This window comes from Ambystoma mexicanum, chromosome 6q (genome assembly GCF_040938575.1).
Source record: "Ambystoma mexicanum isolate Mex_15411 chromosome 6q, UKY_AmexF1_1, whole genome shotgun sequence".
Taxonomy (NCBI): Eukaryota; Metazoa; Chordata; class Amphibia; order Caudata; family Ambystomatidae; genus Ambystoma; species Ambystoma mexicanum.
Window position 1 is genome coordinate 647,365,249 of NC_090937.1, and position 19,687 is coordinate 647,384,935.

At 47.7% G+C, this 19,687-nt stretch overlaps 1 protein-coding gene across 2 annotated transcripts in view; it reads left to right on the forward strand.

The window, feature by feature from the left end:
• Positions 1-19,687, forward strand: part of NUDT6 (nudix hydrolase 6) — a 520,593-nt gene that overhangs the window by 466,583 nt on the left and 34,323 nt on the right. For both annotated transcript variants that reach the window (XM_069631127.1, XM_069631128.1), the window contains one exon: positions 17,160-17,214. In XM_069631127.1, the coding sequence (XP_069487228.1) occupies positions 17,160-17,214 (55 nt within the window). The remainder of the gene's footprint in view (positions 1-17,159; positions 17,215-19,687) is intronic.

Below are 19,687 nucleotides of genomic sequence, written 5' to 3' on the forward strand. Positions count from 1 at the left end.
GGACCTGGGAAGGGTATGGGTGGAAGTGAGTTATGAACAAAGCAGCACATTTTAAAGACCAAGTCAGACATTTCGGCAGTACACTGAAGGAATTGTGTTGCATGTTTGTAAAGGATAGGAAATTCTAGTACCCATCTAGACAACAGCACCTTCTTTTTCTTTCTATGCTCGTCCGCTGAGGATTTTTCAATATAACCACGTGTTAACTGATCACAAAGAATTACAGAAGAGGGATCCATAGTTAAAGAAGAAGGCACTAAATAATTTGTATCTCTGATGAATTAATTCAAATAACTTAAAAGGCATATATGTGTGATTTTCTTGAACATGGCTCCATAATAAACCTCAGTAAAGCTCTTGTTTAATTTTATCTGGGCTGTGGTGCGGAAGGGTGGGCAAAATTATACACTGTATTATGTTCCCTGTCATTTCGCCCTCTCTATGTCAGGGGTACAAGCAGTGCTCTAATCAGATTTTGCTCTCTACTTGGAGTAAAATAATTTTATGGGAGTAAAAAATTAATTAGCTTTGCCAATAGGGATACTTTCAGCTTATTAAAAGATTTCGCCATAAAATTCCTTTTGAGATTGGGCATTAATGCCACTGGTCACTAATTCAAAAAAATATCTCTGCAGCTTTGTGGGTTGAAGCAATGATAAGTTCATTGTTTCTCATTTTTGTTAGGCATATTTTCCTTTTTTTAATGAGTAAAAATGCATGGTACATATGTATCTTAGCTCTAAGGCTGGTGTTATCATTACCACAGGAGAACGTAATGTGGATAGTAAGCAGAGGCACAGGAATTTTGGATAATTATATTCTAAGGTGCGGTTATTCTGATGCCGTTATCATCCTTACACAAATTATTAGAAGCTTGTTCTCCTGGCCCTTGAATTACTTTATTAAAGTGGCCCTTGGACTCATTTCAGCATGTTTTTGACAAATTGCTTTTAATTACCATTAATCCATCGGCAAATGTATTCTGTTTCTTGGCAGCCACATCAATTAAGAGATATTTGAGGGCCAAAAATGCCGGGGACGTTGTTCGCAGTAGTAACAGGCTGACAAGCCAGCCTATTCAAGGAGTGGAACCCACCTTCCCCAATCCACCACCAAGAGCCAACCTACCTAACGGTCAATGAACAATAACGCACCAGCCTTGATAAAGACTCCTTGAGTCGAAACCCGTATCGGCTGACCACGCGATTATCGCATCATGAATAAAATTCCCTTTTTTTTGAAAACTCAGAATACAAAGAAAGATTTTTTAAGAATAAATATTGTTTGCACAAGATATCTGGGACCACAACTAAGTGATATCTGTGTTTTGTAATACAAATTAGTGATTTTCCAGTGGCATAAAATATACAGGGCTTCATTAAGACTTGGGGCAGTATCCCAGTGTAAATTCACCAGAATACTGCCCAAACGAATTACTGTTATTCCCCATTCATATTGAGTCCCTTGGACTCAATGTGGATTTTTGGCAGAAATACAGCAGTGGAAATTCCAACGATTTCTTGGTTGAGTTGGAGGATTTACCTCCAGGATTTTTCTGGAGGCAAATCTTCTACTCAATGCCCAAAATCGTAATTTGGCGGTGTGGAAAAGTTGGCGGTAATGGGGTTACCACCGCCAACTTTACCACTTACTGCCAAACTCATAATGAGGCTGACAGTTTTCTCTGCGCAGAAGTAAGTTTGCAAGGTACTGTGGCAGATATTGAAGTCTTGGACTGGTTGAGTTTTCTGTATAATCACATAAGACATATTTCATTTTAGCCAAAGTGTTTGAAAAAAGTGTTGTAAGATTTTTAAAGAATTGCAGTGGCTGGGAAGAGGACATTTCTTTCCAAACTCTCTTCTGCGACGGTAGCGCACAAAGTGGTTTACCGCATTAGTCAGTTGCGCACATGGAAAATAATGTGCGCACAACAGCCAACCGGTTCCGCACATAGAGAAAAATAATTAGAGGGAACATTGGTTTCAACAATAGGGTAGTTGCCCAGATTTTCCCCAGTGAGTACCCACGTGGTGCCTGACTCGTCTGTAGCTGTTTTTCTCCTTTCGTATCAACAGTTCTTTGTACTTTCTTCAATTAGCCACTTGCTACTTTCGTTCAATACGGTTGTTTCTTATCAGCTCTCCTCTAGACTCACTGGCTGTGATGAACGTCTTGGCCTTTCTTGTCTCTGGAGTCAAGGCCAGAACCAGGGTGGCAAGTGTCTCTCCCCGGGTTGGTTATCAGTAGAGGAGGGCCCTCTGTACTGTTGACATCTGCTGCAACACACGCTGGCTATTGTTTGCGGTCTCACGATTCCTTTCATGGAGGTTTCACAGGGCTGGCTCGGAAAGGGCAAGGTTGCGTCTCTCCTTGTCACCCTCTCGATTTGCCCATCTTTCTCCTCCTCTTGAACTGCTGTGCTGAGTGAGCTCTCTCGTCATGCGGTCTGCCTTGCTCTTCTTGTGCTCACGTGCTCCACCTTTTATCCCTATGGGGGAGGGAAAGGGCTGTCGGGTATGTGTGATTCAGGTCAATTGCCTGACCCTTATGGTGGCACATGTAACGTAAACGGCTCTGGTGTTTGTTCATCGTCTTTCGTGGTGTACAAAAGTGTTTGTGTCGGAAATGGGGTGGGGGTCTAGAGTTTTCGAGTATCCTACTGGGTATGATGGGGAAACAGCGTTATAAAAAGGGGGAATATCGCATCTCACCCGTCGGTGTCTCACTTCCACTCCCCGAGGACCCTCCCATCCAGGTGATCCTCCCGCACTGGTCCACCTCCAGGAACTGGATCCAATAGCGATGGCTGTGTCCTGGCCACCTGGATGACAGATCCCCGGGGACTATTCAGGGAGACACCTTGAGGTTTCTCACAGTGCCCTTAATAAAATCTCGACTTTATCACAGATTCAGTAGACCAATCAGCCTCCGTCAACATAGCATCTATTTTAGCCCAAGCACAGAACACCTCTAGTTGAATGGGCCTCAAGGAGCATATGTCCGCCTCCCTTCTTGTTAGATAACACATTGAATCCACCGGGCCAAGACGGGATGCTGACGCAGGGTGATGTGGTTTCCTATATGAAATGATCAGGCGAGAACTGAACCCCCTAATGTCCCGAGTCCTCTGGACATAATGCTTAAGACACCAAACGCACAATAAAGGGCGATCATAAACCTATGATAAGTTACTGGCCCGCAACCAGTCTTAGTCCGCCTTGAGATTGTAAAGCACATGGTGTGAACGAGTAGCCTGTCAAATCCAGTGCCAAGACATCCCAAACTCTCTTGAATGAAATTAAGCATAGAAGCATCACCAGCTTGCAGATAAAGCTTGTAACAAAGACCTTTGTTGGGACCCCAGTCCATGAAGAGTAAGAAGACCAAATTGACATCAAATTGAGTATCTGGTTCTGGGGGGGGGGGTATACATACCCTGACACTACATCACATGGCAAACTAGAGGATGCTAGGGGATGACCAATATGTTTGCTGTTACAAAGAATGTGTTGGGCAGAAATAGATCTGTAAACATTACCATTCCTGTAAGAAAGGGACTGTGCTAGGCCTCGCAAAAAGTTTACCACCTTAATTGCAGTTGTTGAAAAGTGATCCATGTGGCTAGGTAGACACTAATGAATGGAAGCTTGCTAAGCAGAAACATATATGCTTCGGGTGCCTGGAGCCTAGGCTTCTCGGAGGAAATCCTTAGCCACCATCGAAATCACCTTGTGGAATCTAAACGGATGGACATTTTCCATGGCAGTAGTTGCAGGGACCAATCCATGAGAAGTGGATGGGGAGCACCTCTCGGGTCTAGTAGCAGTTTGTCCATTTGCGGAAGAATGAACGGAACATCCAAGCACATTCCCAGCAAACCTGAGAACCAAGCCTGGGCCGGCCAGAAGGCCATAATAAGAATAACTTTGCCCAACTGTTTCGGCACCTGCAGAAAGGCCCTTGGAATGAGCTAAAAGGGATGGAAAACAGAATGCCAATTGTTCTCTCAATACTGAAAACTCACATCCATGGCTAATGCGTCTGTGTCAGGTCTTCAGCTAAAGAAACGGGGAAACTGGGTATTCAGCCGTAGTCAAATAAGATGATGCATGGGGGACCTTAAACCTCAAATACGGAAAGATGGAGACACTGCTGTCCCTCAGCCTCTGAGAACACCTATCTGCTGTGGAATTAACTGGTATTGAAGGCAAAATTGCCAAAAGTTCTTAGCCAAGTCTGGCAGCGCTTTGGAACGTGTCCCCCCCCCCAGAACAGTTGATGTAACAAACCGCTAAGACATTGTCCATCCTGAGAATGATGGCATAACGCAGGTAATCCTTTAGAAAACATCAGATCGCAAAAAAACTGGCAAGAAGTTCAAAGCAATTAATTTGCGTTTCTGATTCCCGCAAGGAGCATGGATCGCCAGTCAAGGTGTCTCCAAATCCGGCTGGCATCGGAGGAGTCTCGTAGTAGACTGGGGGAAGAAGATTGCCTTGCTGTTCCAAGCCTCCATTTGAACAAGCCCTCACTGAATGTCCTCCCTGGCTTCATCCAGTTACAATAGGGCATGTCCTTCCGTGGCCCCGAGATAAGCAGTCATTGAAGGGCCCATTAGAATGATGGATCAGGAAAAATTGCTTTTATCGAGGAGGAGCGAAGACCTATGATCTGAGCCAAATGTTAAATAGAAATGACAGGTCGTTTAACTACTCCCTTTTAATAGCCATAATCTGTGTGTGGGGCATGGACGGAGAGGCCAGACTTGCATATGAATACCCAGAACCTGCATCTGTGGGGACAAACCCCTGTCCCTGAAGACAATTCATGGCTGTACACAGGTGTCTCAACACCAGACCCCCTGGATTGGCCCAAGAAAAGAATGTCATCCAAATAGATGATCATTCGGATTGCCTGGCTTGGTGTGGCTGCCACCACTGGTCTCAACAGTTTCGTGAAACACCATGAAGCAGAAGGCAGGCCGACTGCCAGGCAGGTGAACTGAAACATATTCTGTCCACATGCAAACTGAAGGAATTGGAAATGTGGAATGTACATTGGCACTTAATGATAGGCATCTTTGAGGTCCAATCTTACCATATAATCTCCTTGGTGTAACACCACCTGAAGGCACTGAATCGTCTCCATCTTGAGTGTCTGTTTAATAGAAATCTTTTCAACTCCCTGTTTGACAGGCCAGAACCCCTTGTCTTTTCTTTCTTTACTCTGATGAGGTTGCTCAAGAAACTGGATGATTTAAAAACCTTTCCTTCTTAGTCAGCATAGTTTTCTCCTCCTAACCTGAGGGTCCTGTGGGGCACATATCCATTATCATCTGATCTGAGATTCCACAGGAGCAAGGGAACAGGAAAAGCAAGGCAGCCATGGAACAAGTTACTTACATGTAACTGTTTTTCTGCAGCATGAGTCTGGCATGGATTCACATGCTCATGAATATTCCTCGCCTTGAGGCCCGGAATCCTTGGTAAGAAAAAGAAAGCAGTCTTGCTTTAAAAGCTTGAAAACTGTCTTTCTCTCATTGCCCAATCACTGGAGACTGGGCCATACTGCACCCATCCAATGACTACTGTCTCCCCGAGTCCCGCCCCCGGTGGCCATCTTCAGGTTCAAAGAACGTGTGGTGTCAGTATGAACCCAGAAGAGCCCAGCGGGGAAGGACGGAGGATTCGCATATGAATCCATGCCAGACACATGCTGGAGAACAATAGTTATAGGTAAGTAACTTGTTCCTTCTCCAGCATGGGGTCTGGCATGGATTCACATGCTCATGAATATGATTATACAGCAGTACACGTATAAACAATCACAGGAGGTGGCAAAACTCAACAGAAGTACAAACACTTAGGCACTGACTCACCTCAAGCAAATAGGTTGCTCAGCACCGATTGGATGACTCTGGACTCCTTCTTGGAATCCCAGTCGACACAGTAAAACCTAGTGAAGTTGTAGACCGCCACGTAGCAGCCCTGCAAATGTCCATCAGTGGAACCCCAGAGATAAACGCTTTAGTTGCAGCGATGGCTCTGGTGGAATGAGCTGTAGGCTGGCCCGGGAGTGGTCTGTTGGGCAGACGATGACGGTGCATGATGCAGTCGGAGAGTCACCTTGATATGGAAGCTTTTGACAGGGCATATCCCGAGTCACAAGACTAAAGTTCACAGAAAGTTGAGAAGTCTTCTGAAAATCCTTTGTACGAGCCACATAGAACTTCGAGGCCTGAGCAACGTGCAACGTATGCAGTGACCGTTCAGCGGCGGAAGCAGGATTCTGGAAGCACCAAGAGTTCACTAAGGTGGAATGTAGATGGAACCTTAGGCATAAAGAAAGGGTCGGTCTGAAGCACCACCCTTGCAGCATGAAATGATAGGTATAGGCATTTGCAGGAGAGAGCTTGCATTTCCCCGACCTGCCTGGCCGAGGTGATAGGCATCAGGAACACTGTCTTCCAAGGACGAACCTCCAGGGAGGCCTGATGCAATGGTTTGAATGGTGGCCCCATACCCCGGTGAGGACAACATTGAGCTCCCACGCTGGGGCAGCGGCCTTCACTGGAAGAAAGGATCTGAAGAGGCTCTGCATGAATTATTTGAAGAGTATGTGGGACCACAAGGATGGTCTGCCTGGCGAGCGGTTTTGTATCGCGATATAGCTGCCGGATGCACCCTGATGGAGGCGTGGGCCAACCCAGACTTGGGTAATGACAGTAGGTACGGCAGGAGCTGAGGAGTTGTGATGTGCAGAGCGTGATCTTCTGGGACCTGCACCACACCATAAAGCAATTCCACTTGTGCCTGTAACATGATGGTGTAGATGACGCCCTGGCCTTGGCAAGAACCGCTTTGCATTGGTACGGTATGGTATTGTTTATTTGTAAAGCACCTATACACAGAGCAAGTGTTTCAAAGCGCTCAAGGAGGGAGGGAACAAGGGGGGAAAAACAACAGTCATTCAGAGCCCTTGAATATCTGAACGATACAAGTCTGCACGGGCAGAGTGGGTGCATGGAACAAGTGCATATGATAGAATTTACTGTGTAGATGACTGCAAATAGATTCTGCAGTTTTTCCAAGTGCACCATGCAAGGAGGGTAGACAAGGGAAAAACAGATGATCTAGGCATGGTGCATTCAGATCAAGCAAGTGTGCAGACAGGTGCAGGAGAGGGGGGGGGGGCAAGTGCAGTGGTTGGGGGTGATGGGGGAGGGGACCAAGTGCACCCAGTAAGTCAGAAGTTGGGGTAAGTGCTTAGAGATGCCACTCTCATGGGTCATTGACCATGTGAAGTAACGATGAGGCAAGTGCAGGGCCTGGAGGCAAGTGTGAGAGGACTGGTGAGGGTGCCAAAGACTCTGAGATACACCAGGCGGCCAGTCAGCAGGCTGCATGGAAAAGGAGGGAGAGAGGGATAGAGCGCATAGAAGGATAAGCAGGGTAGAGTGAGAGAAGGAAGAGGAGAAGAGGAATGTCTTAAGGTGTTTCCGGAACTTAAGGGGATCAGGCCCAAGACGGAGTGCGGCAGGGAGGCTATTCCAGAGGGAGGACCCTGCAGAGTATAAAGATCTCCCTCTGAATCTCTGCTTGGAGAACCGGCTAACTCGCAGAAGGTTGGAGTTAGATGAGCGGAGGGCTCGGGTAGTACGGTATTTAGGTAGGCAACGTTGCAGATAGGTAGGTATCGGGCCTTAGAAAGCCTTGTGGACAATGCAGAGGATCTTGAACTTGATCCCTGCAGCCACAAAGAGCCAGTGTAGGGATTTCAGCACTGGAGAGATGTGGTCGCTGGGCTTGAGGCAAAGGAATAAGTCTCACGGGTCTTTTCTGGATGAGCTTCAGAGGTTGCAGAGCAGAGGCAGGGAGATTGAAAAAGAGGCTGTTGCAGTAGTCCAGCCTTGAGAGAACCAGGGCTCTGGAGGCAGTGAGCGGCTGGGGGAATGTGAGAAAAGGAAGAGTACCTCTGAGGAGGTGTAGCTGGTAGTTGGACTTTTTAGAGATGTCCGAAATGTGAGTGGAGAAGGAGAGAGTAGTCAAAGATGACCCCAAGGTTTTTTGCCTCGCAGGTGGGTGTGGGCACAGGGTCAAGGGAGCAGGAGTGAGTCCCAATGCAAACATTTTCAGTCTTACTAGCATTGAGGCAGAGGGAGTTTGCAGCACACCATGACTGAATTGCAGACAGTCAGTCAGATATGAGCGAGGTAGAGGAGGTGGCTGAGGATAGCCTGAAGGAGAGTTGCGTGTCATCCGCAAAACGCTGGAAGTTAGAGATGAAAGTTGCAATCACATGTGCAAGGGCAGCCATGTAGACATTGAAGAACCAAGGGGATAGGTTAGAACCCTGGGGAAAGTAGACCCAAGTTCCACCTGGGATGGGCGGTCGGAAAAAGGAAGGAGGTTAACCACGCCAGAGTCTGACCTGTGATTCCCAGGTTGTCATGCAGAAATGCAATCGGGAGCTTGTGGTTTACCGTGTCAAAAGCAGAGTAGAGGTCAGGAAGAATGAGGACAGAGGGGGTGTTAGTGTCGAGATTTGAGAGCAGGGCTTCACAGGTGTTCAGAAGAGCAGTTTCCATGACTCTGGATGATCTAAAGCCAGACTGATGGTCGTGTAAGCAACCAGCAGTTTCAATGTGGAGGGCGAGCTGTGATATAGCCATCTTTTCCAGGAGTTTGCCCAGGAAAGGGGTGATGGCGATAGGGCGGTAGTTTGCCAGAATGGAGGGGTCGGCAGAGGGTTTCTTAAGTAGAGGGTGCACAAGGGAGTGCTTAAAAGAAGGTGGGTAAATCTTCAGTGGCAAAAAAGAGATTGCAGAGATCAGCCAAGGCTGGAGCGAGAGAGTCAATGTTGTCCTTAGTGGTTTTGGAGAGGCAAGGGTCCACCTGTTTGGATGAAGCCTTCATAGACCGGACTTTTCTGGAGACCTCATTTGGGTTGACAGGAGTGAAAGAAGAGAGAAGTGGTGGAGGGGCCAAGGGAGGCTCCAGAGGTGTTGGTGAATGAGGTGATGTGGGGGGGAGAGAGGAAAGGATGTCTTGGGTTTTTGCAGTGAAGTGTACAGCCAGGGCCGAGCAAAGGTCCTGGGTGGGCGTGACAGAAGAGGACGGTGCTGCAGGATTGGCCTGTTCCTTACAAACTTTCAAAAGTTTGGCTGTGTTGTTTGAAGCCGTGGAGATGCAGGCTTGAATAAAGACTCTTTACTTTGTGTGGATGCAGAGTCGATATTGACTTTGAAGGAGGTGGCAGGCCAGTTTGCTTGAGGGTCTGCCCGACGAATTCCACTTCCACTCAGCTGCCCTACACATATGTTTAAGGGCAGCCAGATCAGAGTCGTACCAAGAGTTGCACTTTTTCAAAGGCTTCAGTCGGACCCTCATGATGGGCAAGAGTATCAAGGGTGTTAGGGGTTAAAGTTAGCGAGGGCTGTGTCAGGGTGGGAGTCGGCCGCAGGAGTAGGAGGCGGAGAGTAGGTAGAGGCAAAGGCAGCCGCAGTCTCTCTTTTCGTGGGTCTGGTGACTTTGAGACTGAGTGGCCACACTGGGTGTGCCAATGCAAGAGGAGAGGAGAACTTCAAGTGTGATGAGAGAAGAGAGTGGTCCGTCCAAGAGAGAGCGGTAGTGAGAGGGAGAGAGAGAGAGGGTTGTCGATAGAGTTGAAAGCTTCCAAAGTGTGGCCCGCTGTGTGCATGGAGCCAGAGGGTAAAATGGAGAGGGAGAGAGAATCACATAGGTTTCAGAAGGGTCCTGAGGAGTCGGGAGGGTCCATATGAATATTGAGATAACCCAGCAGGAGGAGTTGAGAGGAGGAGGAGGAGGAGGAGGAAAGTAGAGAGGAGGCCAGGTCAGCTCATTCCGAGAGGAAGACAGTGGACTGTCCTGGTGGCTGATAGAAGATGGCCATAAGTAGAGAAGATTTAGGAGAGAGAGAGCCTGCAGACTATGCTTTTGAAGGAGGAATAGGCCTGAGTAGGGATGATGGACACAGGTATCCATTCTGGGAAGATCAGGGCCACTCCTCCTCCTGTCTCCTTGGGTCTGGGCACAGAGGATTTTGTATGCTTCAGGGAGGAGTGTATCAAAGCTTGTGACAGAGCTGTCCTTGAACCATGTTCCCGTGATGTCGAGCACATCGAGATCCATGAGTTCAAGGAGGTTGTAGATGTCAGACAAGTGTTTGACAAGAGAGCGAGAGTTAAGCGTGGCAATATGGAGCAGCTTGCCATCTTTGAAGATCTTCCGTGGGGGTGGAGGGGGCAGGCGATGGTAGTCCCCTCAGAGGGTGGCAGAAGAGCCAGAGGGCTAGTAGAGGGTGGCAGAGGAGCCATGGCCGACAAGGGAGCTGGGAAAGTGGAGAAAGGAGAGGGAGCCTGTGCAGAGGAGAAGGAGGGCACAGTAGGCAAGGGAGCCTGTGCAGAGGAGGAGGAAGGGACAACCGGCAAGGGAGCCTGTGCGGAGGAGGGGGAAGGCACAGCAGGCAAGGGAGCCTGTGCCGAGGAGGAGGAAGGCACAGCAGCCAAGGGAGCCTGTCCAGGGGGAGAGGTAAGGTTTGAGAGGCGAGGTAGGAGCCTGTCAAAGAGAAGGTTGGGTTGAGGACCCTGAACCATGATGGTTCCATTCCGATAGACATTCATGATAACCCTGGAAATGGGGAAGAGGTCAAGGAGAACTTCCCAGTGGGTGCCACCATTAATGGAGAAGAGGCGAAAGGAGGAAGGCGATCATGTGGAGGGTCCACAAGTCGGGTGAGAGAACGACAAAGAGGATGTCTGTGAGAGTCTCTCTGGCGGAAGCCGTGACATAGGTGTCTGCAATAGGAAGGCCTGGGTTGGAGCCCAGTATGTCCTTCTTAAGTTTCTTCCAGTTAGATTTAGTGATAGGAGAGGGCTAGGAAATAGAGAAGCAGTTAGAGAAGATAGGAGAGATGGATATCGACATAGCTGCAGTGGTGAGGAGGACACTGACCAGGCTGATGTACTGAGGCACGAGGAGGGAGTGTGGGGAAAAACACAGGGGTTGGGGGTACAGTGTGTAGGCACAGAGGACAATGTAGGATATGGTAGGACGTTAATGCAGGATGTACTCACAGCAAACACTACTTTTACAGTTAGTAAATTAACAGTTATGCACCCATCAAAAATCGATAAAGAAAAATGGTAACAGCAAGTACACAGCCGTGTTCGATTTTAGCTAAAACAGAATGAAACGCAATTCAGCATGTGCACACAGTCAAGTTCGATATCCGGCACAACAGAATCAAACACAGTGCAGCATGGTGCAAGGGGTAACAGTAGCACCCAAATTCGAATTAAGCAACACACCCCAAAAACGTTTTGAAATGTAGCAACACTGAATGCAGATGGTGCAAGGCAAACAGAAGCACCCAAATTCGAATTAAGCCTCGCACCCCAAAAACGTTTTGAAAAGCAGCAACACTGAATGCAGATGGTGCAAGGGAAATGGAAGCACTGATATACATGTATGAAAGAAGTAGATGTAGGAAAAAGGAATGAGGTTAGTTAAGAACATGGATTGAGAGTATAGCATTGGAAATGCCTCAGGAGAGTTAGTAATGGTAGAACAGCCAAACTCATTCCATAGGAAGATTAAAGTGGCCAAACACTAGGGTTGCAGGAGCCAAGCCACAAGGTTCAATGATGCCGGGTCATGATGCAGAATGGTCTCCCTTTCTCTGGAGAGTAGGTCAGGAAGAGGAGGCAGCTGGATGGCTGGAGCCACCGACGGGCGTAGCAGGTCCGAGTACCAGATCTGGCAGGGCCACGCTGGGGAGATGAGGATCATTTTGCAGTGACAGATTTTGAGTGTGTTGATGACACGCACTAGAAACGGAATTGGGGGTCGGGGCATACAGAAAACCGCCTTTCCCATCTGAGCGAGAATGCGTCCCCTAGGCTCCCGGGCTGGGGAAAGCTGCTGGCGTACTCCGTGCATTTGCAATTTGTTGCTGTGGCGAAGTGGTCGTTCTGGGGACTGCCCCATTTGCTGAAGAGGAAATACACCTGCTTCTGTTGACTCTCCCATTCATGGCAGGACCGCTCCTCCCTGCTGAGGGCATTCACTACCATGTTCTTGATGCCTGCCAGGTGAAACGGGATGAGGAACATGCCTTGAAGAATCGCCCAGAGCCACAGGGCGTGAGCCTCTAGTGAAAGAGCAGGGGATCGCGTCGAGCCCTGTTCCCTGATGTACAACATTGTGCTGGTGTTGTCTGTGAAGATCCTTACTACCTGCCCCTTCAGAAGAGGCAGGAATTACTTGAGAGCGGAGAATACAGCTTGAAATTCCAACCCATTGATGTGCAGATTCTGCTCTTCCGACAGCCAGAGACCCCTGCCGTGGGACTACCTGTTGTAAGCCCCCCATTCGTCCAGGGAGGCATCTGTGGTGACTGTAGCCTGGAAAGGTGGGACTTGAAACGGGGGACTCTAAGTGAGGTGTGAGCGCACTCCCCACCATTGAATGGACTGTCTGAATTCCAGGTTGAGGGTAATCTTGTTTGTCCACCCCCCCCCTGTGACTTGGCGCCACCTGGCGTCCAGGAACTCTTGAAGCAGCCTTATCTGCAGTTTGCAGAACGGGACCAGGTGGATGCACGAGGACATCATGCCTAGTAGTGACTGGATTGCCAAGATGGCCACAGATTGCATTGTGGACAGCTGATGTACCTTCCCCAGGATGGCCATCACCCTCTCCTCTCCTCTGAGGGGTACACCAAGGATGCCACTGTGTTGGCGGGCACCTAGAAACAGAGCGACCTGTGATGGCACTATGCAGGATTTCGGATAATTGAATCCGAGTTCTGTCAGCAGGCGTATAGACTCCTCGGAGTGCTGCATTGCCAGGTCCTGAGAACATAACCAGATGACCCAGTCATCCAGGTAAGGGTATACGTGTATGCCTTTGAGGCGTAGATGAGCTGCCACTGGGGCCAAGCATTTTTAGAAAACCTGTGGCGCCGACTTTAGACCAAAGGGCAGAGCTCTGAATTGGTAGGGACATCCCAGCACTATGAAGCGCAGGAACGTTCGATGCTTCGGGTGTATAGGGACATGAAAGTAGGCATCCTCCATGTCTCCCCTCATGTCATTATGTATTCCCCTTCCTCCAGTTGGCCAAGCATGTGCTGCAACGTGACCATCCCAAACTTTTGGAATTTTAGGTATTTGTTAAGGCATTGCAAATCCAGGATCGGGTGCCACCCTCATGATTTCTTTCAGACCAGAAAGTATCTGGAGTACACTCCGGAACCCCAGAGGCGCAGAGGAATGAGTTCTATTGCCCCTTTTGCTAGCATGGCATGCACTTCCTGGAGCAGCTGGGTCATGTGTAGCTCCTTTCTTGCTACAGGGGAAATATGAGGGCACCTGTGTTCGAACTCCAGGGTGTGTCCCTGATGTAATCTGTCCAGCACCCTTTTGTCGGTGGCAATGTCCTTCAACGTGTTGATGAAATATGATGGACGACCCCCGACTGGGGTGCAAAAGTGTGGATGCCGGCCTGGGGCCCGAGTCAGGCTTGCTTGGGTGTTTGCGTCTTGCCTTGCGGGTGTCAGCAGCGCTGCGACCCTCCTCTGAAGACTTGCGACCGGCCTCTGTATGCTTCCTGTGCCGTGGAGCAGGAGTGCTGACAGCGTATCCTCTGGAAGATCTGAACTTTCCCCTTGGAGATCGAAAGAAAGAGCACCAACACTGTTGCAGAGTCCCTAGGGATCTTGGCATCTCTGTGTATGTCTTTATCGCCTGTAGTGTATCATCCACTACCTTTCCGAAGAGGTTATTCCCGTTAAAGGGCATATCAACCACCTTGGCTTGGATGTCAGGTCGAAAGTTGGTGGCCTTCAGCCAGCCTTGGCACCTGAGTGCCACACCATTACCCATTTGGTGAAAACCTGTGTCTGCGACATCCATGGCTACTGTTATGGTGTGGTCAGAGGCCACCTCTCATTCCGGAAAAAGGGCAAGAGCCACTGTCGTCTTGTCATCTGGCAAGAAATCTATGAGTGTGCCCACCTTGAACCATAACTCCCTATCATACCGGGCTAGAAATGCCAGAGCGTTTAGCGGCCTTGACTGTTGATGCTGTAGGGAATATGATCCACTTCCCCATTGCATCTAGCTTCTTTCCTTCTTGATCTGGCGGAACCATAGACTTGGAGGACAGGTTCGCAGATCGTTTGTGATGGCTGTGATCCAAGGCACTTAGATGCTGAGTCAGGCACCCTGTATTTTTTCTTTAGCCTGTCCAGTTTGCTGGTGTGGAGCTTGGAGTCTTCATTAGCGCGAGGCCTTCCTCCCACACCTTGTCAAGTAAAGGGACAGACAATATTGTCTTCCTGGCCGATGTGCATCTCTGGTAAAGGAAGCCCTCCTTTTTCTTTTCCTCTAGCATCACGTTGAAGAGGGTAGATAACCTTGCCATCATGGAGTGGAACGACCCCACCTCATCTGGGGGGAAGCCCTGGGAGCATCATCTGCACCTATCGGATCCCCATCCGCAGGAATAAAGTTGTCAAACTCATCTGTGTCTGTGGTGCCGGTTTCAGTATCCGTCTGGGGCTGCTAGGACGGGCAGTGATGTTGGTGGTTACCCCAGGATGTCTGTGTGGAGACCTTGGAGGGCTGTACCTGGGGTTGCTGTGGTGGCAGCCGCTGTTGTATCTCCAAGACCAGAGAACAGAGCACAGTGAAAATATCCTGAGACATGTCCCTAGAGGCCTCTGGAGGGGCCAGAGGAGGGGGCACTGATGGAGGGCTATTGCGTCTCACTGGGCTAGTATGCCTTGGTGACCCCATGCTTATCGGGCTGTTGCCACCCGTGTCCAGGCATTCCTGTAACGTTTCCTCCTCAGAACTTGTGTAGACTCTTCACTGGGCCGCTTGCGACCTCCTTCTGACCCCCTCTACACTAATAGAGATGCGCCATCCGCAGCCATTGACCGGGCTACCGTCGATGGGGGCTTGGTCGTCGGAGGCATCATTGATGGGGTCTCTGCTTGTGTGGCATCACCGCTGATGAAATCGTGAGACGTCGACGAGGACCTAGACGTTACCTCCTTGCAGAAATGCTTTTTCAGTTTATCCTTCGATGACAGGCCATGTTTTGAAGGTCTCACAGACGATACCCCACCCACCGGCAAGCTTACCATGGATGGGCATGGTGACACAGAGCGTGTGTACCCCGAACTAGGACCCGCAGCGGCGTCTCTAGTCGGCTCCTCAGCATGACGCTTGGCCTTATGGACACCTTGCAAGGATACGTCCTCTGCCAATCTCGACCGCTTACCCGAGGGAGGGCGCTCCAGAGGTCAACTGGATCTGGTATCTTCCTGAGTGTCCGGAAGCCACGCCAAGGGCCCTGTCCTTCAGCCACACCACCAACCATCAGTAACGGTCTCTTAGTCTTGGCTGGGAAACTTCGGCAGATGTCCCATCTGTCTTCCTCATGGTCAGGATGTCGACAATAGAGGCACCTCGTGTGCCTGTCCTGCACATAGATGTTCCTCAAACCACACCGGGAGCAGAGCCTGTACAGACTCCTTGCCTTCCTCCGACATGGTGAGGCTGGAAGTAGACCTCACTAGGCCTTCCCAGAAAGATCCGACGGTATAGTTGACGATATTCACCGGAACAGTTCACCGCTACCGACACTGACTACGAGTGAGCAGATGAGAGATTTAGGACAAAAATAGGATTTTTGTTTTGTCGAGAAACAACAATTATGAAAAATAGCTCAAAGAGCAACTGACGAGGACTCCCTGCACCGAAACGTGTGATAAAAGTCTGAAGATGCCCGCCGGGGGAGGGAATCAGGGAGACGGTCGTCATTGGATGGGTGCAGTATGATCCAATCTCCAGTGATGTGATAACATGTGAAAGGCAGTTTTCAAGCTTTTAAAGCAAGATTGCTTTCTTTTTTTCACTGAGGATTCCCAGCCTGACGGCGGGGAATATTCATGAGCATGTCAAACCATGCTAGACCACATGCTGGAGAACCATTATGTCTTCCAGGTGCTTTTTCTTAAAAGCCTGTTTGGATGGGCACCCCTGTTCACCAGTGGAGATAGATGGGCATGAAACGAAGAGAGAGCCACTATCAGAGGACCTTGTGCTTCTAAAACTGCACTAGATATAGATTTGCCTAACTTTATGGAAAGCAATAGTTTTACCCAGTGCATTACTGAGATATTTAGGAATTAATCCATATCTGTGCTGGTCAAAGCTTGAGGGGCTGGAGTCTCAGGGTTGTGAAAGGTCTACTCTACGGGAGAATCCTCTGCTCGCCCTTCCATTTCTAACATGCTGCTGCTTAAGAAAGAATAAGCACTGCAGCTTTAAGACAATTTGGCGTTATTAGAATATACCGATTTTGGGGTCCTGCGCCTCTTCTAATCGGCAGTGCCTGCCGAACCCGTCAGCGCGCTGCTACCCTGCTAGACCACATAGCTAGTATCTGTCTCGGCGGCTCTGTTCACACTGAGCGTGCCACCCCAAAGGCATCGCAGCGGTCTTGGCGAGCCATGCGGCTCCAATTGAAGTGTTTTCTGGCACCACCTTAAACCAAGCAACAGAACGAACGTTCACTACCGCTCAGGTATCATTTCCTTTATATAATCCCTGTGAACCGGCTCATACGTGCATTTTGTTTATGGTAAAAGGGTAATTAACTGTCCTCTCCACAGCAGCAAGAAAACAGGATCACAATGGAGGGAGTGGCCTTCTTGTGGAGCAGGAACAGAGGAGAGGGACTTCCACCATAGGAAATGAGGATCACGGAGCGTGTAGTTCTTGTTTAGATAAAGAAATGTTTTTTTTAATGAAATATTTCATTCTTGCTGCTAAACAGAAAATAATAATTTATTCTGCATAATAGGAAGCCTCTGTGGCCGGTCTTTAAATTCGAGGCCTAGGGGATTCAAGAGAATATTCAGTACCAGAAATTGTGCATGGTAACAAAAAAATGCGCAGTTTACACTGTCAACTCTTCTTTACAAGTTTCATGCATTCAGTGAAATGAAGGAGCATTTAGTGGATTTTCTGGCTATTTTTCTCAGCATATTCTTTGAGACTGTATATAACGCATGCAATTACAGATATATCTTTATTCTGTGTGCCATTTCTTGTTCTGCAGACAACAAATGCATGGAAATTTCCTGGTGGACTGTCCGACCAGGGTGAAGACATTGGTAAGTATATTCCCAAGACTGTCACATAAGACGCAAGATTGGTTATATTTTAACATTGTTGTAAACAGAATTACAAACATGGGAAATGTGGTGTGCAGTATCATTTGAATTTGCACTGAGGTTGAACCAGGTTTTACAGACCATAGCCGTTGTTTTCAGTTGAACATTTCATAATTCCTATTGAATATGTAAATAAAGTGTTCCCAATGAAAGGAGTTCGGGAGAGGGAAAGTTGAAAACTATTCTGCTAGCAATTAAAAGTATTATTATTCGCTTCGATATTCAGGCTCGCCTGTTGATTTCAGAGACCCTTACCATCCGATCATTCAAAGAAAAAAACAATTAAGCAAAACAAACCAACCAGCCTGTTCTTTTTAGGCAAAGGTGTTCTGAGAACCCTTTCTGAGCTAGTAAGCCTGTGAAAGGAAGCCACCTCAAAACTCCAACCAACAAAGCAAATTGTTGGTAATGCCCATCAAGAAAAGTCAAACTACCCATCCGGCAAATGGATAGTCCCCTGCATGCTGGAAAGCGCGGAGCAAGAAATTCAGTGTATTGTTTTACATCAACGTCTATGATATGAACAGTGACCCAAAGAGTGAATCTAAATGCGCAACACGATTCACAGATGACCTCAACGATTACAACAAATGTTAAGGTTTTTGAAATATATTGAAAGGCAGATTAAGTAAAAAGGGAGATTAAGTCCAAATAGCCAATGCATGTGAAAACCTCAAGTAATGCCAGTTTACAGAACATGATAACAGCTACCCTCAGCATTGAAATACATCAGCATCAACAGACATACTTGAAAACGATCACAATAGCAGAAGAGAAGGATACTTGAAGGAGATGAACCAATGGCCTTAATTTTCCCACAGACAGTGCCCATTCGTAGTGTGATGTCACTGACATACTGCCGCAAGAAATCAAGGGGTGCGCACTGTAGGACTGATGAGATTTGTTTCTGCACCTGTAAACCCCTCAGCGTGAAGAGGTTCAAGATGGTCATAATACAGTAACACCTATGAATAACTGACCAGATATGTGGGCAAGCATAAGCACATATGCAAAAGAATCCCTTAAAAGAATGTAATTACTCAAAGTACTCATCTAAACCAGCGTCTTATGCTGAGGGTTTAGTGTTTTTGCTCAAATATAGAATTGGCATATGGCACAGGAAATCATTTTATGATTTACCAACCAATCAAGATTCTGGTTATCTCAACCTGGTAAAAATGCTGCCCTTTTACTTACTGACAAGCCTGGAACGTAATTTCAGAACATTTCTAATTCCCACAGTGGCCTTCATACTCCAAAATGGATCGATCTATTGCTGTCACTGTGATTTCAAGGATTAACAGCATACTATATCAAATAACGCAGAACAAGGGCCAATGACATCTTTTGATCTTTATAAAAAGGTGAGAAAATTCGATATAACTTGCATTAACATCTTGCCATTTAAAACACTGCTGTAGAACAGTGCATAGAACTTCTCAAATTTAAAAAATAGCACGCCATGAAAGTGCAATATGTATTCCTTCAACACTAAACAAGTGTTTCTACAGCCAGAGATTCTATGGTATGTTCCTCCAGGGCAGTTAGTGACACATCTAGCATTCAAGAAACTAGTAGCGCAGAACCATATGTACAACATACGAGCTAAAATGTACTGGTGGTATGTGGTCACTGCATGAATTTCAAAGGCTTCTCATAGCACGTCCTATGCTTGTCGTAAGACTCCTGGAACCTATAATAAATTAGTCTGGCGTCCATAATGGGAAGAGACAAAAACAATGGCCCCAACCCACATGGTGATACTGGTTATCCAACTAAGACCTATCTAATGACACCTGCTTTAACCACACTAGACGTGCAAATGCACAGTAAAATGGCACCTCAATTGGTAAATTGGCATTAATAAATCAGCTGCATCTATGCTGAGGCAGGATACTAAAGTCTCAACAAGATATTCCCCGCACAGCAAGTGGGTAGTCTACAGGCAGTCAACCGGTGTGTCTCCATCTAATTAGGTACAACGTAGCAGTACACAATTGGCCACAGATGTGTGCCAAAGGAGGCCAGAAACAATATAAGTCACTGTAAGCTATAGGAGATTCATATGGTATGCAACATAACATACATCAAGGCAAGGGAAGACACCATGGCAGAGCAGATGGTAAGCCATAACCGCATGATTTAACGATGCTTCACTTTAATGGAAAAATATAATTTATCTAATGTGGGTACAACCACACAAGCATGCCCTCGCTCTATTTGAACATGCTACCTGGTACCATAGATCAAGGACATACCCATCACATGTTTAGAAGGTTCAGTGTTTGTTCCACTAAGTTGGGTCAAAATGTCAGGAATCAGACTCTTAGCATTTGCCAGCACTTTTGATAATGTGATGGTTGCCACCCCCCTGTCCCACCAAAGCACAGTACGCTGTTCACACTGGGTCTCA